Raw genomic sequence first — 25,619 nt, forward strand, 5'->3', positions numbered from 1 at the left:
TTGTTCATGTCACGTGCGTCATTAATTCTTTATCAACTGTATATTTACAGTATAATTCAGAATCCATATTTTTTTCTGTGTAAATGACTATTACAGTAATGATGCCATTAAAAAAGATAAAGTCAAAGTGCACGACAGTAATTACATTAAAAGCAGATTGCAGTTTTATGTCATTTAACCCGAGAATATTGCTCAGACAGCATAGGTGTTCTAGAAAAACAACATATTAATCTCATTCCGTGCACTTTTTCACAAAGATGGACACTTTGTGGAGTGCACCGTTGCTCAGCTCCTCACTAACCAATTACAACATTGTTTGTAGCAGAAAAAAAACATCTAATTTGTCTTCAAAGAAACACAGCAAAGCCAAACTACATCTTACAGCCAAGAGAAACTACTAAAAATCTCTCACTGCTTGACTCAAGCCAGACAAGTTTACTATCCTAATTGGTCTCAGTGGGCAAAGCATCAAATGTGCAAATAATTTTCTCAGCAATTGGCCTGCTCTGTCTTTGGCTGTCCTGCCTTCCTTTCATTGTGAAGAGAAACTTGTGCTTGTTGAACAAAAAAACAAAAAAAAGTTCTGTAATAAATCCTGGAGCACATTGTTGTCATCTTGTACAGAACAGCTTAAATATGTTCATCAGAGGACAATGTTCAATCACAGAGCCACCAGTCTCACAACAGAAACGCGGCACAGTGCACGGCCAGCCGCGTCTGTCAGGGCTAACAAATAGCCTTCAACTGTTGCTGCAGCATTTCGCTTGGTTTGTGGATTGAGGGAGTCGGGTTACTCGTAATTAAAAACATAACTCGGAGCAGGTCTTCCCTTCCATCAGAGCCGGTTTTGAGGTTCTAATTGGCCACCGTACGTAAACTTTGTATTGTATAGTCATGTTTTGGTATGCACAGGTGCACCGCTTCTATTTGTTAGGACTTCCCATGGAGCACATGCAGCACACGTACTACACAGTGTGACAGATGGAGGCACACGGCCAAAAACTCCAAAAATTTGCAAGCAGCTGATAGTTTGTGTTCATTATTTTACGGCAGCTGGGGAGGAAAAAGGAGAGGCAGGGAAATTACAGCTTGACCACAATCACAGAGGACACAGCCGTGCTATTAGTTTTCCAATGCAATCACATAATCTGATGGCCCAGACATTTGCTTTAATCAGACACCTGGGAAATGCATCCATCCCATTTCATTTCATCAGCTCAAATCAATCTCCCATCAGTATTAAATGAATACACTGAGACCAGAAATCTGGCTAGACAAGATATTATTACCAAAGGGAACTCCTTCATTACAGCCTTTTATGATTGCTTGTCTTTCTTCTCAGTGTTGTAGGCAGAAGGTAATATAAAGCCTTTCTCCCCCTGCATGCTGTAGATCCATTTTTGAAAAAAAAAAAAAAAAACGTCTGTCTTTAAAAGCACACATTGTGGTACAAGATGACCTCATAATAATCTGCAGTGGGCTTTCTTTTCATCTCAACAAGTAAATCCATAAGTAGCCTGGATGTCACATCAAAAGGTCCATACGGCACCGTGGAACTTCAAAGAAACAATGCTTTGCTCATTACAGTGTAACAAGTAGCAGCTCTGACGACGTGCATGCAAACTGCTGCAGCATCCGTCAGGTGAAAGTCTCTGGCTTTTGTGTGTGTTTTTTTTATTTTTTATATTTCCCTTCTCCATCCTGCACATCTCTGGTGAATGTGGGGATGCTGCTGGTATCAGTGATGCTGAGAGCGCTGCACGAGGCGAGTCTTTGTCTGCTCTGGGAAGGCTGGGCTCCAGCTGGCTCCTTCTGTGTGTTTGCATGCAAAAGTCAGTGGGTCCCTCAGCACTCAGAAGCAGGAGGCGAGCTGGTTGATTGATTGGGATGCACACCACCGATGCCCCACTACCCCACCCACCCATCACCCATGCCCACCTCCTCCTCTTCCTCTTGCCTGCTCTTGCTCAGGGAGCACATGTGCCTCTCCTGCTCTCCATTTTTTTCCCTTTTTTTTCTCTCTCTCTCTTCTTCTTACTCAGACTTGCACACACAGGCATCCACACAGCCACTAACAAAGGTGCATGCTCACACAAACAAACAAGATCCAAACACCACAAAGACACACTGAGCAAATTGCATGAATAACTGAGGTGCTGCATGATTTAAAAGAAGAAGAAAAAAAAAAGGATCATGTTTGATGTGTGAGCGCTCATAAACAGCAGCAGCAGCAGCAGCAGCAGCGTCTCCAACATCGGGTTCATTCAGGGCAACGCATTAGCAGTCATTACAGATAACCACTTAGCCAGACCATTCTCCACACTTCGTTTTGCTCGAGCAGAGACTGAAGCGTTGCCCTAACGAATTCATCATCCCAGACAGACAGAGAGGGCGCCTGGGGTAAAAAAAAAAAAAAAAGAGAGAGAAAAAAATATAAATATTTGGACACATTTTTTGCTGCTTTGTGCGTAAACGGATCCTCCAAGTCTTGGTAGAAAGCGTAGAGTTGAATAAAAAAAGAAAAAAAAGGGGGAAGAAGGGGTGTGTTAGAATCACCGACAGCTTTTCAGGACTCCAGCGACGACCAGCCAGCCAGTGTCTGATGAACGGGCGTGTGCGCGCATGTGTGTGTGCGCGCGCGTGTGTGTCTGTGTGTGTGAGTGTGTGTGTGGACCAGCAGCCAACACACACTTAACATTCGTTCGCAACATGGCGTTGAAGCGCCGAGAGACACGACGGCTCTCCCCCAAATAATGCGAGCGCATTGTTAGGAGAAGCCAAGGGGAGTGTGAACCAAAGAGGGCGAAACATTCACAGAGACTCCTTTACGCACCGGCGGAGACAATAGCGGATTCCAACATATGCATGTCGCTATAACGGTATAGCGGGTTGTATAGACGCACGCTGCTACCCCACTGGTGGAAATCAAAGGCTGTACATGGCGGTGGAGAGTACTATTTGGCTGTTCTGTCTTCTTTCGCTGTTCTGTGGTCCATCCAAGCAAGGTAAAAAAAAAAAAAAAAGAAAAAAAAAGGCGCTCACTTTAATCATCTTGCATGTTCTTTCTTTCTTTCTTTCGGTGGGGTGCATGTGTGAGGCGCCGGAGCACTCAGATTACACTGAAGTGCAGTTGCTCAGAGCAATAAGTAGGCTGCGATAACAGATAGTGGAGGAGCTACCGGCTGGATTTGCACCTTGCGCGGTCCGTGTGCGGTGTCTCCTCCAGCGTTCACCTCATGTGGCCTCTCTCCGGTGCTCTGGATGTCGGGGTGTATTGTTTCTTCCATGGGTGTTCTCTTCTTTCAGGACTGCCCTGGAAAAAGGCTTTAGGCGTCGTTGCGAAGTTGCAGCAACATTTGTGTATGTGTATGTGTGTGTGTGTGTGTGTGTGTGTGTGTGTCCACTACTCCTCCTCCCCAAAAGGAGCAGTTCCCTCTTTGAATGGTGCCTACAGGGGCGGCCACAGGGCTGCGAGCCGGCCGGGTGGAAGTTGGAAAACCAGGGGGAGAAATGGAGCTCACGATGAAGACATGTGGGCTCCATGGTTTTGCTGGAAAAAAAGGGGAACCTGGAAAGCAGCCCGGTGTTAGATGGTGTTGTTATTTGCCAGTTTAAGGAAACAACATGAGAACTTTTTTCCTCTCGTAGTTTACAAACGAATGATTGCGCGCACGGGACGTGTGTGTTTTTTTAGCCACTTGGCGCACCGGTTTGTGCCACGCTGCTAAACTTCAACGTGTTTTTGGAGCTGCGAGTGAAAGTTGCTCAGCGCACAAGATTGATCTTAATTTGCTCCAGAGAGTAGAAGCTTGGGCTGCTTGGTAGAGGGAAAAAAAAGTCTGCCCACACAGGCGACAACGAGTCGGCGTTAGGATTTACATGACAAAAGACCTGTGCAGAATATCAGAGGCAGGTTACACAGTTAAATGCTTGTTTAGGGGCCAAGGAACCAAGATGTAACATGGAACGAGGCAACCTGCCAGACTTGTCTTGGTTCTTGGAGAAAAAAAGAAGAAAGTTCTCATTAAGGAGCCTCATGTTTAGTGTCATGGAGTGACATGTGTGTGATGCAGTGCTTCAGATGAGGAGAGGACTGAAGTAACGCTGATGTAATGAGGCAAAACAGTCCCAAAAAATCCATCCAGTTGTTATCTTTGTGCATAAATGGGTTTAAATGTAACTAGCTGCACAGTCGCACATAGTAGCTGCAGTGTAAGTTTGAACTGTGTGGCTGACATTTAGGCAAAAAGGTCAAAGAAGCAAGAAAGTTGAAAGCACTTATGACCAGATTCCAATTATGAAGCTTCTGTCATGAGGACCAGACAAGAGGGACTGTGTGCAGCTATGTGGCTATTGGATCAATGGTTTATGTCATTTCTACTCTAAAATTGATCTGCAAATTCAGTCATTTTTCAAGTTAAAACAACATTAATCAGCTTCCAGCCTCTCAGATGTAAGGATTTGCTGCTTTTTTTGGCGTCACTTCAATTCTTTGCATGTCCTGAGGGATCTTCAACTTGTTGTGCTGCATGTCTGTGAAGTCCTCAATCAACCGACTGCTTGATCATCCCACTATCTGAACGCTACACAAGCTATTATTTTGCACTGGAAACTCATGTGGATGCGCCGCTCGATTTCAGAAAACCACATCCCTTCCATCATCTTGTTCTCATTCAGCTGCCGGTGTAGTTTTATCCTCCTCTTGTGACTAGAGATACTGTAGCTATGCTGCTGCTGCTGCTGCCGCTGCTGCAACTCCACTGTGTCAGGCTCTGCAGTGATTATTACCAACAGTGATGAGAAATAAAGCAAGAAATAAAGCAAGCACGACTGTGAGCACAAGGACCAGAGTGTGAAAAGTCGAGCATGACGGGATGAATACATCAGAAACATACGCGTGTCCACGTGGACATCACCTCCATCTGAGACGCTGTAATTTGAACACATAAGTTCCATTATTCATTGTTCAATTACGAATATAAAGGCCTTAAACGAGAGGTGCGCCTCCTTGACTTCCATCTGATATAGTGGCGGAAGGTCAGAGGATACAATTTATATAGAGTTAGATTACCATGGCCCGCAGACTCCAGCAGAGATAGAATAAGGAATTACTCCCCTTGAGATCCTCCTGACAGGAGAGTGAGTGCCACACTGAGGGCGATCACATTCAGATGATGAAATCTCTTGCAAGTTAATGCTGATTGGTGTGGAGGTTGTCCGCGATAAGCGTGAGGAGGAGTTGATGTATTTGCGCCGTGAGATTTATCGCTGAAAGTTTTTCCGTTTTGACATTTGCTCGGTATCTTAAAAGCTTTTCTGAATTGATAAAAAAATATCACATTCGGAAAAGATTCCACGATTTGCCGGGACGTTTAAGATTTGTCAAAGTGTTTCGCATCAAAGCAAAAAGCCACATTTGTATTCATGAGCTCAGCTGACAGCGACATCATGCTCTATAAGCAAATGAACAGATTAGTTCTCATCATGTGTTGTTACCAAATAACTGCATTGTGTGGTCATGAAGGCCGGTAAACAACACAGGCATGTGTCTGTGTGTGTGTGTGTGTGGGTTCAGAAAGTGGAGCACGCATGAATGTCGTGGGTGTTGGTGGTTGTGGGAACAGAGGCGGGTGGTGAGCGGGGGGCTGAGGGTGATTCTGGGACAGGGATGAATTGGCGTTTTCTGGTGGGGGCAAATTTGAGGGCAAGGGCCATTACTACACGCACAAAGACCTTGTTTTGTGTATTCCGAAGATCAAATGAAATTATGTCAGCCTCACTCAGCACATCACAAGCAAATACGTGTCTTTGTGGTCACAGTCATTACAACACTGTTCAGTCATTTATGGACATAATAAAACAACATTTGCGGTAAAACGTTTATTGCCTCTGGCCGTTTTACATGCACATGAAAAATGTAAACACAGCAACGGCGGCATAATGAAGCATCAACGCTGCTCGAGGACGTCACTTGAGTTCATCCGAGGAAACGTCGTCATTTATTGACGCTTATTAAACGTCTCCTCCAAGTCGTCATTCTTACTAAGCGTTGTGCTGCGTTTCTGAACCAGCTCAGAGATACCCTGTGGGACGGCCGCCCTCCCGCAATTCCACGGGAGCTGCAGAATGTGATGTGGCTCGATTAAGCTGAAACGTACTCGGTGTTAATTTCTTACCCTGTACTCGGTACCATCCATTCTCAAAACTGCTTATCCTGCACGTCTTGTGGGAGGAAACAAGTGTTACTGCAGGAAAGAAGCCAGCAGATAGAAAACATGCAAACAACACAGAAAAGGCACAGCGCTGCCCGTATGCACATTAATTCAAATTAATTAGCATCCCACGTTAAACACCATCAGCCAGAAATTTGTTCAGAGCAGTTTGTCGAGAACAATGTTTCTGAGCTGCTGGGTTCAAAGTTGGACTTCTTGAGCTGTTCAGGTGCATTGATTATGAGTCAGATTCATTCAAGGAGAAAAATAATAGACGAAGCATAGGGCTTTCATTCTAAAGTGCTCCTTTGCACATAGCTCTTCTAAAAAATGAAAAACTACAATAATTTGGCCACTTGGAGCTAACCTGAAGGAGTTGTGAACACAGCAGATTAATATATTGTCACCTTTTGTATCAAAGTTTCCAACTCGTTAATACACATCCAGCAATTATGGAGCAACGCTGCTGTGTTTCTGACCACCTGGTGAATAGAAGTACACTACTCATTCTCATAGCCTTGGTTTGGGTCTCCACCGACTCCTAAGGGAAATATCCCACTCTTTATACACTAAATGCGCTGCTATATACACTGGCGAGTTGGGAAAAGTGAGCAGGTCGTGGAATTTTAGTGCTTTCTTGCTGAAAAGAGCTGCAGCCGAACACGATGCTCTGAGAGCAGTGAGGGCGAACCGAAACAATACGGCTGTGGACTGGACAGCTAAACAATAATGTGAAACTCACCATTAAGCAGCATAAAGCTGAACAGCAGATTCAGGTGAACGTATACATTCCCTTTGAGCAACTGCCTTGATATCGTTACCCTGCTTTACATTTGTTATACTTGCATTGTTAAAATATGGATTAGAGCTACTTTAAAGGTGAAAACATGAAAATCTCAGCGTGTTGTATGCAGCAGCTTGAATCAAACACATTGTATGGACATTTTGTTGTTGCCATTCACTTAAGCAATTTGTGTTTTGAGTCTGATTACATTAAACTTTGGTTTATTCTAATTTTTTTTGGAAGTAAAATTGAGGAAAATCAAAGAGCCTTTGTCATTTGTGACTCAGGAAATTAGGAGAGATATAAACCCTGAAGCCAGGTAACCGCCGATGTGAAGTTTTACAGTGAAAACCTGCTGAGATTTGGCCCTGTTGTGTTCGTCTGCTTCTCTTCTCAGCTTCTGCCAGAAGCGGCACTAATTAACGTGTCTCTGATTGCATCATGTGTTTATGACAGCTCTGGTAGCGTTACTTTATACAGACGAACCTACAACGATTCAGAACAGGTAATGTGCTGCTCTGTAAGCTTTGCACTTAGTCAGAGATTTTTTAAATCTCTGGTCCACTTCCCAGTTGAGCGAATCCTTTTTAGAAACACAGGTATCCAAATGAGCAACGTTTGCACAGACGCTCTTGACATGCCTTTGAAGGCTGCGAGTGGCCCATCAACATCACTGCGTCGCTGATATTTTTAGCTTGCTTTAATATCACCTCAGACTACCTGTGTGTGATCAGTCCTAGCGAGGATCTTTTATTGTGCAACAGCGGGCGGATGGATGGATGGATGGATGACTGGATGTGATGGCTATGTGTAGGACTCAGCATGTAAACTCTTGAGTTTCAGTTCTAGGCAAAAAGCCCCCACTTTTATTCCTCCAATATTCACAGGTCAGACGGGGTCATCTCAGCAGCTGCTTTCATACTGAAATATTTTCACGGACCACCCGAGGAAAATTTGACTGTAAAAATCTTATTGCTGAAGTGACCCTGTGCAACGTTAGGCATGGTGGTGGGAGGGAAGTGTTTTTTTGAGTCAACCATTTATTCCACTCACAGCACCAGGGAGCAAAGTCCATTCTCTAGCTTAAATATCATGCCGATGTAAAGTTACACAAAGGGGAAACATTTTCGGCTTGGCGCCGTGTCAAATTAGGAAGTTGGCGGAGCACAGATGTATACGTTTCTCACAAAATCTCAGCGAGGTTATTTATTGAAACATAAAGTTCAAGTGATACTACAGAATGCTCACATCACAAGTCGTAGGTATCCCCGTCACAAAAGTTGCACCACTGACTGTGATAAAGTTGAATGACATCCTGCGTGATAATCCGACTTGCATGAAATGTCACAACGATTTCCTCCCAACTCTCGTTTTAAAATGTAAGAATGTTTTTTTTTTAAATATATTTTCCTCTGCTCTGGTGTTTACTGGCATTATGTTGCCTCTCAGCTAGAGGTGTCAAAACACCAGAGTAATGTCAAGAAATCAGACCTCGCTCGTTCATAAATAATAAAAAAAAATGCCAGCACAAACCTCGGAGAGAACAAACTCACATTTTTGCAACAGACATTTTGTCCACACGTTTGTGTTTTCATACACGAGCGTACAGTAGAAAGTGCAACGAAACCTTCGGTCAACAGTCGGTCCTTAAGTGCAGCATTTACAGCAAAAAACAAAAGTACCATCGGCGGTGGCATTTGCTTTTCACACCACGTTTCTTAAATGTCATATTCTCGTGTCTGGGTGACCTTGATTTGAGTTTAAGGGTCTCTGGTAGATTTTTCATTCTCTTCCCCGGTCTTGGTGTCATCTCTCATCACGCCAGGCTGGTAGCAAACAAACAGCTTGTGTTGGGTGTGAAGAGTGACACATAGAGCCAGGGGGGCTTTGAAAGTTTGAAAGAGGTTTCCTTTAAAGCATGACTTTCTATCCGACACTGATTTTCTTCCAGCCGACTGCTTCTGTACGATGATCTGATTCTGTTCGCGCATTAGCAGACAAGTGTCCCAGAGATGTGGTGACACTTCTGAAGGTTCTTCTTTATTCTGCTTGTTTCATACTGATATCAGAAGTGGAATTAGAATCAGCTGAACTTGTGGTTTACATACTTAGAACAACAGCTGTAGAGCTTTTGGAAAAATCCCTCTTCTTTCTGCTGAGCCCTTTTTTTTTTGCGATGGAGTCTGTCCACCTTTAGGTCTCGTAAGAGTTGTCAACCGTGACTCCTCCTGAACTCGGCCATCATCTTTAATGCTTCGAGTGTGTTCAGCTCCGGTTTGTTGTGTCTACATCGGGGGGACAGCTGTTCAACGTTCCGTATAGTGGCTGCTACAGAATATTAAACGTTGGTTTTGTAAAGGGATTCATGTAGAACGACTTGCATTGGCCTTTTGGTTACTGCTCGCGAGCGCGGAACCGCTCTCACATCAGCAATGATGTTTCCGCCCGTACATCTTCTTTGTGGTTTTTATTCAGTGCAGAAGGAGAATAGTTTAGTTAAGTCTGTCCTCACCTTCACTTCTTCTTCTCCTCTTTCTCAACTTGGCTTCATGTCGCCGCATTCCTAATTTAATGTTAAAAGATCGAAGTCGTACTTTTAATTACTTCTTTTCCGGTCGCCAGCGCTGATTGAACTTTGGGACCCAAACTCGCCGTGCTCTTCCGGTGCATCTGTGAACATACGTACACAGATCTCTTGAGGCTTACAAACCAGAGCCTGTTGGACAGCAGCAGCGCCTGTTGAGACTAGCTAATTACATATTAGCGGTAAATTAGGTATCTGCATGTGTGTGTGTGTGTGTGTGTGTGTTTGCCGAGGTACATACAGTACACCCGGTGTGCCTGCTCGCTTGTGTGTAAGCGTGGGTGTGTCAGCTGCGATTTGTGAGTGCATCTTGATCCCCTCCCCAGAGAGTCCATGCTAAATTAGGATGCATATTATTTAAAGATGCCCTGGGCTGAGTTTCAGCTGGGTATATTTGTGCAGTGAATATGTTGATTTTTATGGTGCCCTGTGTGTGCGCCTATTCACGCTGCCAGGGAAGCAATCTTAAGCACAGAAGTGTTTGCATGAAAGGAGAGGAAGCCTTGAGCTCGATTTTGTCTGCTATGAATTCAAATGATTTGCTCTCTTGGGCTGTTCAAAGTGTTGTGGTGAATTTATTTTGTGCCGTTTCTCAGATGTAAATAGCACGGTCTCTTAAAAAAAAATAATCTGAAAACACTGTCAGACCTTGTGAGCTAATGAGAGTTTAATTTCAGGAAAACATACATGTGTGTGTTTGTGTTTAGCCTCGGTTAAACCCCTAAAAACAACAAAAACCAGTTTATTTATCATAATGCCATTATAAAATATTTGTGTTGTTTTTTTTTTTTTAAATATGACAAATCATAAATGTCCTTTTTTATTTTCAGTCTTTTTCTTTTACAATATAGTAAAGCTTTATATAGACACAACTTTGGTTTCTGGAACATTTCTGGGCTTTTGGCTCATTTTAATGGAAACTTTTTTTTCTCGCACACTTTAGTCATGTTGAAAATACAGAAATGTTACAACACGATCCTTTTCAGATGATGCCAACATGTACAACATACCTCAAAGGGCCAAAAGTAATTTTCTGCTATACCAGCTTTTGCACCGAGTTGCACCTCAATTGCATGCAGAGATCAAATGCAAGTGAGTTCGGCTGTTGCTCTTTGGTAATGCTGCTATCTGTTAATACTTTGATCCTGGGAGCACAAAGAGATATTACCGCTGCAATGATGCAACTCAGATGGATTGTATTAATTCATCCTGTTGGCTTACTGGGTCACCAAGGTTTTCCACATAGTGTAATAGATACACATGATGGGATTTCAGCTGTTGCTCTGCTGCGCTGAAGGTGGTGTACAGTATAAAGTTGGAGCCGTGACCAGCGCTAACCTCAGTCCACGGCCAAACCGTAAGCACATTGTCACGAAAGCCCTTTTTAGACCTGTGATGTGTAACCTTGTCGACTTCCTCAATCTGTTAAACTGATGGCATTGTGTCATTCAGATGTAGGCCACTTTAACATCAGGCTACGTACCGTCAGCAGTGTATGGGTTGAGCAGTGCATCAAGTATTGCACATAATAATGCAGAACTAAACAAGAGACTACATTTAAAATAAGAGCAAATTGCTGTCATGCTGTCTCTGTGTCCCAGCTAACTTATAATTCCAAATAATTAAGGAAGTTATTGTGCCATGCGTCAGTGTGTTGGAGATGCTAATATGGGTTTGATACAGCAGAACTATAATGAGCTCAGAGGAAAGACTCCTACAAACAGCTGGGGGCAACAAACTAAACTTCAGCTCCTGTTAATGTTTGGTTAAAACCTGGCTTGCATTCGTTATTGGTGAGTCTCATTATTCTGAACTGTAATGTTTAATGGACGTAATAGATGTGAAATTGTAGGGCACAGTGAACGAGACAGGTGTTTTGTGATTTTTGGCACCCAAACGGTGTCTTTTGCACTCTTCTGTATGTTAATATTAGTGTTGGAATGCGGATAAAACCTTCCTCAAATTGCTTCACACAAGTCAGAGACGCTTCTGTGTGCCTGTCTGTTAATGTGACAGCATGCAGTTTAGACTTGTGCCGTGCTGAAAGTGCCAGACCCGGTCGTATTCCCCTCACGACTTTTGCAGGAAAGCAACCATGTGACCACGTGTTCGTTCAGACGTGAAGCTGACGCGCTCAGATGCCGTCAGATTAACAAAAAAGAAGTGCACGACTGTAGGTCAACGTATCACGCTGGTCGGCTTTAATCACACCAGTGTAGTTCTGTTATCTTACGTATGTGTGTGCATGCTTTTGCGAGAGTCTCAGTGAAATGGCTGCACTCATTTGGTCAACCAACCTGCACGCATATTCCTTCCAATTCCTCTCTGCTGTCTGCTCGGTCACATGAGAGCGGAGGAGTTACACTAAAAGTGGCAGTGTAGGTGGGAAGATGTGGACTATCTATACGGTTTTATTGACGGGTGCATGCTGCAGTGGGAAACGCAGGTCTAGAAATTCAATTGAAAGTAGGGCTGCACTTTGGTTCCTAGATCACTAATACCAACGTCCCGCCGTCCCACAATAGCGAGCACACATTTTATGAATCTCTTGAACAACCATTTGTGCATTCACACTGAGTACACACACACACCCTTTAGTTCTCATTCAAATGCACTATATTATTCAAAGATCACGGCACATCTCTCGCATCTGTGATGGGAAATTTATTACTTACAACCCTGGTGTGAGCATAATATGTGGAGCTTGCTCAGTGCCCTTCCTCAGTGCATGTACCAGGTAGTGTCACATAACAGTCTCATTCATCATCCCGACATTGTGCGAGATGCTCAACCCTGATCCTTGTGCACGAACATTATAATGTCCATGTGCCTCACTTTCAAAAGCAGCGATGTGGAAAGGAGGAACGTGTTATCCTCTATCTTTTTTTTTTAAATATAAAATTAGTCTATTTCCTACCATCCAGATCCTTACCAAATGTTATTTCATGCACCAGCGTCACTTTCCTGTAACTTCATTGTGCTGCCGTGTGAACAAACGGATTCTGATTTGGATCTCCCCTGTTACTCCCATGTTAGTTTTATTGCTAGCTTTGTTGACTCATGCAAGTGGGTCTGGCACTTGACATGGCCATGTGGAGGCCCCATGCTGCTGGGAGGCCCTGCATGCAGGAAAGCTCCTCTGTGATTGGAGGAGGCCAGACTGGGATGAATGAGCACTGTACATAGAGCAGGAGGCATGAGGGACTGCACTGATACGCCCCCCTCTCTCACTCTCTATCCCTTGTTCTCTGTTCTGCTCCCATGTTTGTCTCACCACATCCCCTCGGTTTTTTTTTTTTCTTCTTCTTCTTTCACTGTACACTTTCGAGCCATTTGTTGTTTCGCTGGCTTTGAGACCCCATATGGTCTCGTTGCAAAATGTACAAGTTTGTAGTTCATTATTTTATGACTAATGTTTGACAGCTTTTTGCACATTCATGTCAAGTGCAAAAGCAGGTTGACAAATACAGAAAAATGCACCTTGTTTTCAAAGTTTGGGAACCATGTAGAACTAAAACAGCTGAGCTATTTTCATTTAGTCAGTTTACAAAGCATGATCAGAAACAGTTCCAAGTGCAGGATAATGCAAAAGATGGACATTGTGACGTTTAGTTAGGTTGTTCAATATGACAAAAATCCTGTTTTTTTCCACCTGATGACTTAAATAACTCGCAGAAATAAATTAATCATTAATGATTGGGGTGATTTTGTAGATAAATATCATTTCTTTTTAAAAAAAAGCTGGAACCTTTCTCGTATGATGTAACGCCGGACAAGGAATCAAAACAGTTGTTTGCTTTGGATGGCGTTCAGATCTGTCTTTGCACTTCTACAAAGTTCTGTGGCTCTGATATAATCGGTCCAAAAAATATATTACGCGGTGGCAATAATTGCAAAAACACTACTGACGCAGTACATGTTTTTAATCGACATAATCCTTTCTGTGGCAGAAATATTTCCATACCAATAATGCAGTGTTTCTTTTTTGCAACTAAATCTCCTGCTCCTCGCTCATCTTGCTGTGTGCACGTAGAGCCTGCATGTCAACAAGCCTCTGCGCCTTGTGAAAACCCTGGATAAATACGGAGTAAATTATGTTATAATAGACCGAATTCTCTTGTAGATTAGTCACGGAAAATGACTTTTCTTTTTGTGTCAAGCAGCAGAAAGTGTTGTATGTGTTTGAGTTAATTTGCCTTCCGTCATGTTGCTCCTGTGATGTGACTCGTGTACATGCACGAATCACAGTGTTAAAATTATATATATTATGCCGGCTCAGTTCTAACATTTTTTCCAAGCAAAAATTCATTTGTTTCAGCTTCTCATTTATGATGTTTTACTGGTTTTCTTATTTGTCAGCGATAATGAATTAAACATGTTTGGATTTTTGTTGTTCGATGGAAAAAAAATGAGCAAATGTCAGATCGGGCTTTAGGGAAACTGTGATGGATTTTTTCTTTTTTTTAATATTTCCTATTTTATTAAAGAGGAAACAACAAATTGATTAAGTACAAAGACAAAAAAAAAATAAAAAGATTACCGAAAAATAATGACATTTTTTTGCTTCTTGAAATGTCAGTCATGTGCTTATGGGAGATAATTAGATGGTAATTGGTTTTGAGATAAAGTAAATAATTATACAGTGCAAATTGCTGCGGCGTCCCAGAGCAGCGACGGAACAAACCTTAAGTTAGACAGATGAGAAACTTTCCCAAAATGTTTAGATCATTGCACCAGCTTTCTAACAGCGACTGCGCGCCCATGTCTGAGTGTGAGAAGAGCCGTGGTGTAACGTTGTGGGAGGACACACAGCTGGAATGTTTAACACTTGACACGGCAGCTGTTCACATTGTTGAGTGACTCGTAGCCTCGCTGTGGGTTCAGTGAAATGTGGAGCCCTCTGTGTGTGCCACTGCTTAACCAGTAAACAGCTTTAATTTGCCACCCGAGCAATGCGAGGCTCTCAAACGGGGGTGAATATATCGGTGAGCACACGTCACACTCCTGACAGTGCTTTATTTTTTTTTTGCACAGAGAGAACCCAGTGCACAAAGCAATATTTGAGATGACGCTCCGCAAGATGGAAACCTAAATATTTAGACAGTAGTAAGGTGCATCTGTCAGTGAGATTTTTTCCGTTTCTCGTTATTGCGCAGGCATTTCCACTTGCATACCGAAACCTGAGAGTCTCTGCCTGCTGCTTGTCTGCTTAGACGATCGCAACTGTGGCTTCAAAATATTGATTTATTCGCATGCTGGGTAGTTTTTTGGCCACAAGTATATGCAAGTGGTTATTTTTATGTTTTTTTTACCTTGTTGCTATTGATGTGAGGTAATTGAATTAGCAAAAAAAAGGCACAAAACAGTAGCAGCAGAGAAAGCAAGCCATTTGAGCATGCTTTGAGGATTCTGGACCTCACACACACATACACACAGTTTTCCTCCTCGGTGTTATCAGTTAGACCATTTGTCTGTGTCTACTCGGTCTGTATTTGTGTTTCAGTGTATGGCAATGTCTTACAAGCCAGGTTTTCCAAGACTAGTGCTACCTACATGCATAATGCAATACGCTGCTAACATCATTCAGGGACAAATCATAGCAATTATCTACTGCTGCTGTGTCAATTTAGCAGATAAGCCAATCTGGTTATCACTGCTTTTGTTTGTGTTAGTGGTCCCTCTCCACAGAAGCACCTTTAATCACATTTCGCTGCTCTCTTTCAGTTGAGTCTCAAGGCTGCCCTAATCTTATCTGCACTAGTTCAGTCCTCATATTTTATTTTATTTTTTTCTAAAGTTCTCCGTCTTTGTCTCACATCCTCTCATTCCATTTCTTACCTCATATTCTCAACCTTTTTAAGTGTGTGACCTTTTTTTTTTTTTTTAGCCGACTTGGCACTTCAATATGTGGATATTACTCTACAGCAGAGATGTTAAATGTTAAGAAAGGGAGTGACTCGCCATTTAAAGGATCCAAACCAGAACGTCTTTGGGGAAAATTACAACGATGCTAAATATGTTCTGCTCCCCCCCCCCCTCAAAATGTCAACTGTCCAACATCCAGACAGTGATGTTGCTGATTTAGACACAGTGTTGTGAAATTGTGCACATACATTGTAGAAGTATAACCCATGAGGGAAAAAAACAACATAATTTAAACCCTATTTTAGAGCAAACGGCTTATTTTGATTCCACACGTAGTTTGGATGGATTGGTGACCATTTAGAGCTGGTTCTCTTTCCATTCGTTTAGATAGAGGTTTGGTATCCTAAAATAACTGCCCTGGAGTGTTACATGACGCCTGCCAAGTGACAAGACTTACCCATAATACCCATACTTTGATGATATACCAGTTTTTATTTATGCTAGCAGCACAGTGTGGTAGATGGCTAATGTCTAATGTGTTGCTCCTTCCGCTACTTTGGTGCAGACTGAAAAATCAGAACAGCAATACCACAGATTGCCAAGAAGTTGCTGCTGAAATTACATTCTGACATCCATACTCCCAAACTATATGGCACGCCATAAAAAGATTTACTATGTCCCATTACATAGGATATCAAATGCAGTATGCCAAAAATACCAGGCTGTCCTATTACATGTGGCTGGATTTTACAGTATACAAGCCTGCATGCTTTTGTGGCCGTTCTGATACACAATCCCCTGCACAGTAACGCCACGGTATCCTGCGCAGGCGAAGCAAGCTTGAGCTGCTGAAGGCGCGCAGCTCATTTTGCACTATAAACTGTTAGGGTCAAAGTTTAAGGAGCAATATTGTGAGGAAGAAGTCTGTCCCAACTGTATGCACAGTGCGTGAAAGTTAGAAGATGAAGTATGCGATTTGAAACACAGCCTAAATTTCATATGAGCTCTCATGACTCCCCGGGGGATTAAACCTACTGAATGTGGTGATCCCCTGAGCTTTACTTAAGCACCATAATGAGACTGACATTTTGGATTATTAGTGAAATATTTTGACAACGATTGAAATGACACTCATGACATTTAGTCCTGATGCTGCTCCCCTCAAGACTGATTGATTTATCCAGTACTTTGATTTATGATGAGATCAAGTGACTTATGAAACTAATGATATGCTTGTCAATCGCTGTCTGAAAAGTGAAGCCAATGCAGAAGTGACTCAAACCTGAAGTCTTTCTAATGACCTGTTGGGGGCGACTCCGTGTCTGATTGTATAGAAGTCTATGAAAAAAATGGCCCTACATCTCACTTTGTTTGTTACCTCAGTAAGCATACTGAGTTTATGGTCTCAATCCTTATTGTCAAGTCGTCTTTCATGCAGCATGGTATTCATTTTGTGACTTTTGGTCCCATTTAGGGTCCAACAGACATCAAAGCTGGGTTTGGTTTTCGGGTACTGGATTGACAAGCTGCTGCTGCTGCATGGGCATGCATCGTGTCCTTAGCTTCTCTGTGCACCCTTCACTTCCCATTTCACAAAAACCGAGGTAGCAACAGCCAAAATGTCAAACTTGATGCTTGAAAACAGTAGCCCTCAGACTGTTGAGTGAAGTCACTGACATCATCCATCTTTTACATATGGTCTGTGATCACAGTTAAGTTTAAAACCTCTTGACTTAACGTCAGTACTTGAAGTGTCTTGATACTGTCTTGATTCATGCAGTTAAATACATCATGTCTAATGTAACACGACGTACAGAAGTGTAATCTCTGGCAGATGTACTTAAGTGGGTTTAGAATATGACAAGACTGGGTAAACTAAGTCGTCTTTGGTTGTATAGCAAATATATGGCACGTATACCATAACAGTAGAACAAAACTTTAACATGTCATTCCGGCTTGTCTCTATCTGAATTCGTTATGTGAAACAACAGTTTTTGGACTCTTTGTTGGTTTCTCCAGGTTCCTGAAAGGCCTGGAGTATTGTGTAGCTTCACTTTAGAGGCTGTGGAAACCTGAGCTGTGGCCTCAGGGTCATTGGGTGTCCAGTCTCTGTTGACATTGAGCTGGGCCGGGTGAAATATTCCCTGTGTTGGGTCACTCTCCTCCTCCCGCTCCTCCTCTTTCTCCTTCTGTTCTCCCAAACATTTTGTGAATAGGTGATCCATTAACAGAAATGGACTAGTGGCATAAGTGTTGATGGTATCGAGAGCACTGCCCTCCTAACGTCTCCATTTCCCCTGCCTTTTATCTCGACTTGTCTCGCTGAATCACAGAAACAGTCTGTTTCTTTGTCAGTGCGCATTTTGTTTCCATTCTGTCTCTCTTTCCCGTGCATTTGATTGTGAGCAGCACAACAAATCAGCCTTTAGTCTGTCTGTTTGTCTCCTTTCACCCGTGGCAGAAGTGCAGAGATACATTAAACATCCGACTTGGGGTTTAAATCACTGTTATATTCTTACATGATTCCAATTACTATTATTAGTCCACTTAGAAAGCTATTACAAACGTAGACAACATGTCAAAAGTGTCACAGGGGCACTGTATTTACGGGTGATATGTTTGCTTCTTTATTTCTTTTTTTTTTTCTCGGTGTTTGATTGTCTCCCGGTGACTGTCGGTCTCTGTTTCATCCCCTCTCTCTTTTGTAAACCACTGTTCTCTCTCTACTTAGAGTAAGCTATGAACCTCTTGGCTGAGTGCCATCACAATCCATTCACTACAGCTCAGCGAGATCGCACAGCCGCTACTATATCCCAGAGTGCACCCTGTCCTTTCCAGCAGCTCCCACTTGTACAGTAAAATAGCAAAATGGCCACTTCACAGATTCCCCCTCTTCACCGCATTGTGTCCTCATGAGACACTGACAGTTACTGTGTGGGCATGCATCTGTGTGTGTGTGTGGGGGGGGTGGAGGTGGACGTGTTAGCGTGTGAATATGTGTTTGTATATTTGAGTGTGTGTGTGTGTGTGTGTGTGTGCTACACGTGGCCAGAAATGTAGGGCATGTCCAGGTTTCTGGCACAAATGTGTGTGCGAATATCAAGTGTTTTATTCCCAGTTGAAATATCCACCACTAAAATATGTGATATGCTTACCCTGCCTACTGCTTTAAAGGATAAGAGGTCATGCTAAACTTCGCTTCTGAAAATGTAATTTTTCAAGGTTTGCACACCTCTGCTTTTGTTTCTTCCTTTCACATGTAATTAGTTTTACACACCTTTGTAGGAGGAGATACTTGTTTTTGCCTGTTTTTAACTTTTGCTTGTTTCTCATCACATCCCTGATCCGGTTTTGTAAAGGGGGTAATGGGTTCCATATCCAACGCAGAATCATACCCACCTCTCACCAAGTGAAACCATTGGCAGTGAGCTGGGAAATGGCTGCTAACGTTTTAATGACTTAATGAGACCTAATTAGTTGAAATGGGAGATGGGGAAGCGAGGAGCCGTGGAGGTGATTTGTGTCTGTGTGTGCTGACTCGCACTTACAATTGTGTTGATGTTTTTTAGTGTTCTTAACATGTGGTGCCTGTTTGCATGAGTTTTGGGTGCATGTGTGTGAATGCATGTTTATGTTGTCTCCATGGCAGATGTGTGTGTGTGTGTGTGTGTACCAGAGTACTGTGCAGCAGCCTTTCTCAGCATTACCCAGCCTCTTCATCAGGAAGTGATGGTGGGGGGTCAGGCCTCATTTAATCAAGGAAAAAATTCCATCTCCCATTAACTTAATTAATCCAACGGCAGAGAAAGACAAGCTGAAAGAAACCTGCCTGTGTGCATACGTGTGTGTGTGTGTGTGTGTCTCTCTCTCTCTCTGAGAAGTGTTTTTAAGCTGAATTCACAAAGAGGTCTGTCAAGTGAACTGTACAAGGGAAGTCTAAATTATATGACTTGCACAGGTACACATGAGATCATGCACTGACTTGATGAAAAAGACATTTGAAGTGACATAACCTTCATTTATAGTATTTAAATCAGGAGAGACTCGAATGCGAGTGAGGCTTAAAGCGTAATTAAATGCCTTTATTTGACATATTGTGGAGTCTCGACACTGGTGGTGGCGGTGGTGGTGAGGATCTGGACGGATGTAATGCGAGGCAGGACTGACTCAGTGGAAGGACCCGTGGAAGGAGGTGGAGGTGGCAACTAAAAATGACAGCTGACAGCAGCAAAGGAACAGTTTTACAGTTTGACAGCAGAGAAACTACCAGCTCACAGAGGTTGTGGCAAAGTCTGATTGATGTAACTGCATGAAGAAGAGCATACAAGCAGCATTGTGGATTGAATTGTTCCTATTATTGAGCTCTATTTGTCAGCTGTAGACAAATCTGGGTTGTAGGCAGATATAAATAATCTGCAATTACTGAAATAGCACCCCATGTTTAACTCTGCAATGTACGGCGTGCATATAGTTTCAGTTCTTAAGCATTTTTGTCACGACGTCTGTGCAAGCGATTCGGTCGAGGATCTGAAAGATATTTTTTACGTTAAATACTCATGTTTTGGTCACATTCTGAGTGGCAGGCTGGTTAAAGACAGACCGTGTACGACTAGACTGAACAATCTGCCAAGGGGCTGATTGTGAGCAACGTATCCCACATGTCTCTTGGTACTCTCGTACATTTCTTAGCCAATATTCTAATCTTACAATATTGTGTGTTTTTCTTTTTTATTAATCAAGAAATGCAAAAAACTATGAGTTAGAATAGAATAGAATAGAATGAAACTTTATTGATCGCTTCGGTGTAAACCTCAGGGAAATTGTTGCACTAGAAAAAAATACAGTTAGTTCAAAAATATAGTTAATTGCAAATCGAAAACCAACTGGTATATTTTAGGTCTAATGAGCTACTGTATGTAGTGGTTTTACATGGAGGTTGATGTTCTTTCTTCCCCAAAGGCTTTGTCAAAGCTAATTCCAAACTTTCGCTTTGAGACGGAATAATTTCCACAAACACGTACCTCGATCTGTCAGAGGGGGCGGCTGCCGACAACCAAAACCTTTCACTGTTACTAAATGTGCTCGGCAGTAATGGCCACTGAGCTGGAGAGCACTACACATAAATCAGCCGTCAGGGTAGTCGCTAGTGGAGGTCAGACAGTCTTCGCTCTTTCTGAAAACAAACCAAAAGAAAAAAAAAGAAAAAAAAAAAGAGGCATTTGCTAAGCACTTGTACCGTATGTTACTTCATGCACCTGTGAGCTTTGTGACACTTTGTGTGAAATTGCGTCTGTCAAGTGAATAAATGCTAAATGTGAAAAATGATCTTGAAGTAATATGACTCTTCTCGTTCCAAAGCTCCAATGGTGCCAAATTGCCTATGCCAATGTGAAGTTCCTTCAGGCATCAGACTAAATCTAAATTTGTTTATTATATCCCAAGGAAGGAATCAAGACTGTGCCTGATGCAGGACCTACGCAACAAAAAAAGCAGTGGTGTTTGCAGCGCATGTATGCTCCATTTCTGACAGCTGAAATTCCTTTTGTAGCATAGAGACAAGCAAAAGCAAAGTATGTGTTGTTAAAATTGGACAATTTTAGGTATGGATGTCACCGTGGACCTTTCAGCTACTTCAGTGAAAGCTCTGCAGTACGAGCCTGAAGACATATTTTGCACTTTCACATATCTGAGCTCTTCAGGCCTCACTCTTTGATTCTTCTTCCACACCACAATGCATTTACACATTCATTAGGTTCTGTTTTACAATTCTTTTCCACTAGTTTGCTCTAATATACGGTAGTAGCGAGCGAAGCTTTGTAGTTCACTTACAAGGAGAAGAATTTCCCCTGGTCTCATGCATATTACAAAGCAGATGTTAATGCATAATGTATGAAGAAATACCTGCACATTAGAAGCACTAACAATAGATCATGCATAGGATAATATATGTAAGTCTAATGGAAGCAGTACAATGGAGACACCGTTGACCCTCACTTTTTCAGCTTTCGTCTGTGTGTTCCTGATGCTATTCAGCCTCCTCATAAATGATATTTAAATGATGGCATGTCATCCCAGGTCTGAAGTCTTCAGTTCTTTCTACCTGATTCTCTATTGATCTCCCCCTCTTCGGATTTCATCAATTCTCGTTTCTCTTAAGACCTCTGCTATTTTTCTTCTCTTCTGTCTCCGTGTTGTTAGTCATTGAAACTGCTTTACAATCCAACTTCGCAAAATAGACGAGCGAAATGTACCAACAGTGACAAAATGTGTCGGTGAGATACAGCAAAATAAAGAGGGGCAGTAAAGTAAACCAGCAGAAGGACGAATGCAGCCTAATGTTCTCAACGCAGTAAGTGCATTCGTTTACAGTCACAATTACCTGCAACTTTCATTCATTAATAATTGAACATGTTACATTGAATCATTGAAAATAAGCCGCGAGTAAAAATTTGGCATCGTTCAACTGCTATCATTGAACAATGACGGCTCCCCTGACTGTAGTTTATTGAGCATTCTGCTGCTCACCTCACACCAGCTCATCAGTCTCTCACTCCAGGACTTCCCCTCGCTCGCTGACTTTAATGTCCTGCTGCTGACATACAAATCCCTTCATGCCTCTGCGCCCATTTCATTTGCAGAGCTCCTCCTCCTCCTCCTCCTCCTCCTCCTCTGGCCTCCTCTCTGTCCCCAAAACACCCTACCTCTGGAATGCACTGCCCCCATCCATCTGTGCTGCCAACGCTATTGATGTTATGCTGTGAAATGACAAATTGGCCGAAACTGATAAAGTATACGAAGAATAGCAAATATGACAAATGACACACACACACACACGAAGGCAACAATGCTCAGATCACTGAGGGGAGAAGGTGCAGTATTTATTTCATAGTTGCACCATGTTCACAGAGTAGTAAGAGGTTGCTGCAGAGGGTTGCAGCAAAAAACACAGGGAGACAGCTCAGCCTTGTGGGTACAGAGCTCAGTTTACCAACTTCTCTCTTTTTGTTCTATCACAGAAAAGCCTGTTTCGGTGGAGCTGAGCTGTGGTGCTGGGCCCAGCCATGTAGTGTTGGAGCCGGGTTTGCCCCTCTTGCTGGACTGCAACCTGGGGGCCAGCGACGCACCTTTCAATGTCACCTGGCAAAAGGATGGCCAGCCGCTGCCTCTGGAGGGGGGCGACTACCTGCAGTATTTGGTCAACGGGTCCCTCCTGCTGCTGCCCACCTCTGAGGAAGGCCAGCCTGCCCTGGGCGTGGAGGGCGGATACAGCTGTGTGAGTGCCAGCGCCCTCGGAGCACTGACCAGCCGGACTGTAAATGTGCTCCTAGCAAGTAGGTGTCCAGCAACACCCAGAACACTGCGGTTTGTTTTGGTGGCTACAGTCGAGTGCATGTTAGGCGGGCTGTCGGCTCACAGTTGTCCCTAAAAACAGTGTTTAATTTTTTGTTAGTTCTGTTGAAAGTCAGTGAATAGTTCAACTTTTCTTATTGACAGAAATGCTTTGGAAAAAGAAACAAGTAAAAAGACTACATGAATAGTCTAATAACTGATCAGTCGTTACCTGAAAGTTATTTTATTTGGATTTATTATTTACGTATAATTTTCAGATTCCAGCTTCTTAAATTGAAATTTTAAATCAGTTTTCTATGATGGGAGTTGATATCTTCTTGTGAGAGCTTTAATGCCACTAAATTTGATATTATTCACTTTTTTCCCCTGGTATTGAATAAACCAAACAATTAAAAGCAAAGAGGCAAAAAAACTACTGCTGTTTTATCAATAACAATAATCTATAGTTGCAGTGCAAACGTGTGAAGATACAAAAATGAAGCTGAACGTTCGATTAAAGCAAACAGTCTTTTTTGGGAAATACTCAAGTTGATTTTGTATTGAGAAAACTGATATCACTGTTTTTTATTTACAGTACGTACAAATGATGTACTAAATAAGAAATGATCATTTATACAATTTAGTTTTTGGGATAATCAGATTAGATACCGGGTCAACTTCAGTGTTACGTTCTGTTTCCATAATGCTACGTTATGCTAAGCTAAATTAGTCAGCTGCATATTTGACTAATAATTATATAAAATCTAAGTATTTATTTATCATTTCAACACAATTATGACTATCTTTATTTTCAGAAACCTTACCACATTAAACATGCAGGTGTGTGTGGAGGTTAAGAACACTGGTTGGATATATTCTTCCATTTAAAGCATTCACTTCCACAGCAATGTGATAAGTCAGGTTTGTTGGGGGGAATTTTCTTACATACGGAGATGAACTTGTTCTGCCTCAAACAGGACCCAACAAGTATCCTGGGATCGGGTCCACTTTTAAACAACACAGAGTAAAGGAGGGGGAATGGGGTGGAAATGAAAAAATGAACAGGAGGATGGGTGTATGAGGGATGAGAGGACAGGCTGTAGTTTCTTAATCGCCCCTCCGAGGAGGCCTCTTTTCTCTCACACTCCTAAGTGGTAGTCTTTATTTAGTCATTAGCTTTGTGTAAAATGAGACAGTATCCTCTGCGGATGCCCCTTCTTTTGTCAGCTGTCACATGCCTATTTATGAGGATCTCTTGTTTGAGGGACAATACGGACTAAAGGGTAGGGAGGGGGGATGTTGAATGAATGGTGGGAAGGCGGAAGAGGCTGAAGAGAGTTTGCGGTGATGGTGAAAAGGAAAGGCTTCTGAGACCATTAAGAATGACCTTCAGTTTGCGTGTATGTGTGTGTATAGGTGCATGTATGTGTGTGCAGTTTTTTTTTTTTTTTTGAATTACATCAGTAGCGGGAGGCTATGAGATAGCTGTGACCAGTGTGAAGGAGTCCGAAGCCGAACTGCTTCAACATTGACATTGAGCGGACATTCTCATTTCCTAATGTGTCTTCACTGGCAGCAACGAGACTGAAGAGGGAACGTAGCAGAGATCACATCTGTGAAAACACATTACGAAAGCCACCTGCTCTAGTTTCCCTGTCGCAATATATGATGCATGTGGCCTCGTCTAGAACCATGTGCATGTGTCGGAGAGGCAGAGAGACGGCGTAACACACTTTCTCTCTCTCTTTAAATACAGATTTAAAAAAATGTTAAATTGGTCGACCGTCTGCCAGCGTCTAACACGCTCTTCTATTCCAGAGTGCACATTACATTTTTCCAAATACATTCACGGGTAAACGAGGATGATTGTTAAAAAAAAAAAACAGCTTTTAATGTTAATTAGACTAATTAACCTTTCTCATTATGAGACTGCTGAGGTGAATGTCAATATTTCCTAACTACTACAAGCTTTCGCAAAGCATTTCAATCAAACAGCTGATGTCATAAACCATGGAAAGTGTACACTCTCTTCCAACTGTGCCACTTTACATTTTGCATTTCAAGCTTTAGAGACTGAATATTTTCCGTTAATGTTTGGTGTTCATTTCTTCTGCCTCACATGATTGCTGTAAGTTCTTATCTCGAGGCAGCGTAATAATAATAATAATGCATACAAACAATGTATTCTTTCTCTTCACGATTTACAACTCTTTACGCCCCACGCCAATAAAGAGATCTGAAGACAGTGAGGAGAATTTCAAGATAAGAAGTGCCAATTTAAATACATCTAACATTATAGGAAAATTTCCTCGCTGAATCCTTTTTAGTTCGTGAAAAGGCATTGCAGAATTATCATAAATGGCTTCCTTTTGTCAGTGTTGAAGGGCATTCATACGTGCAAGTCTAAACTGATGGAATTGCACGTATTTTTCAGTAGCTATTACATGTATCAGTCGAGGCTGGGGGCATGCTTGATGAGTTTCCACAGTGTTGCTCAGCCTGAAAACTGGGTAGCAGAGAGGTCACGGGTGAAATTATCTGCTTGCACAAGGGGAGGGGAAAAACGCTGCAATCTGATAGCTGTGGGGCCAAAGAGTGAGGCATAGATAGAGGGACAGACAAAGACAGGGAAAGAGTCGGGGTAAAGTCAAGGGCAGGAGGGAAAGGGAGAAGCGCTGAATAAAATAGAAGAGGGAGCAAAGAAAAACAAAAAAAACAAGATGGAGACTTTCCATGTTGCACATTGAAGAGCTAAAGTTTACATACAAGAAGTGCCCAAGGAGCTTCCTGAAAATGCTCCTTACATATAAAGACCGTGTTGCTAGGAAACAATTTTGACCCTGTG

At 42.4% G+C, this 25,619-nt stretch overlaps 1 protein-coding gene across 1 annotated transcript in view; it reads left to right on the forward strand.

Annotated features, from left to right (window-relative positions):
- Window positions 1-2,938: 2,938 nt before the first annotated feature.
- Window positions 2,939-25,619, forward strand: part of igdcc4 (immunoglobulin superfamily, DCC subclass, member 4) — a 48,008-nt gene continuing 25,327 nt past the window's right edge. Inside the window, exons 1-2 of the mRNA XM_008283937.1 lie at window positions 2,939-3,005; window positions 22,462-22,776. Of these exons, the coding sequence (XP_008282159.1) occupies window positions 2,939-3,005; window positions 22,462-22,776 (382 nt within the window). The remainder of the gene's footprint in view (window positions 3,006-22,461; window positions 22,777-25,619) is intronic.

This window comes from Stegastes partitus, unplaced genomic scaffold, assembly GCF_000690725.1.
Source record: "Stegastes partitus isolate 25-593 unplaced genomic scaffold, Stegastes_partitus-1.0.2 Scaffold333, whole genome shotgun sequence".
Classification (NCBI taxonomy): Eukaryota; Metazoa; Chordata; class Actinopteri; family Pomacentridae; genus Stegastes; species Stegastes partitus.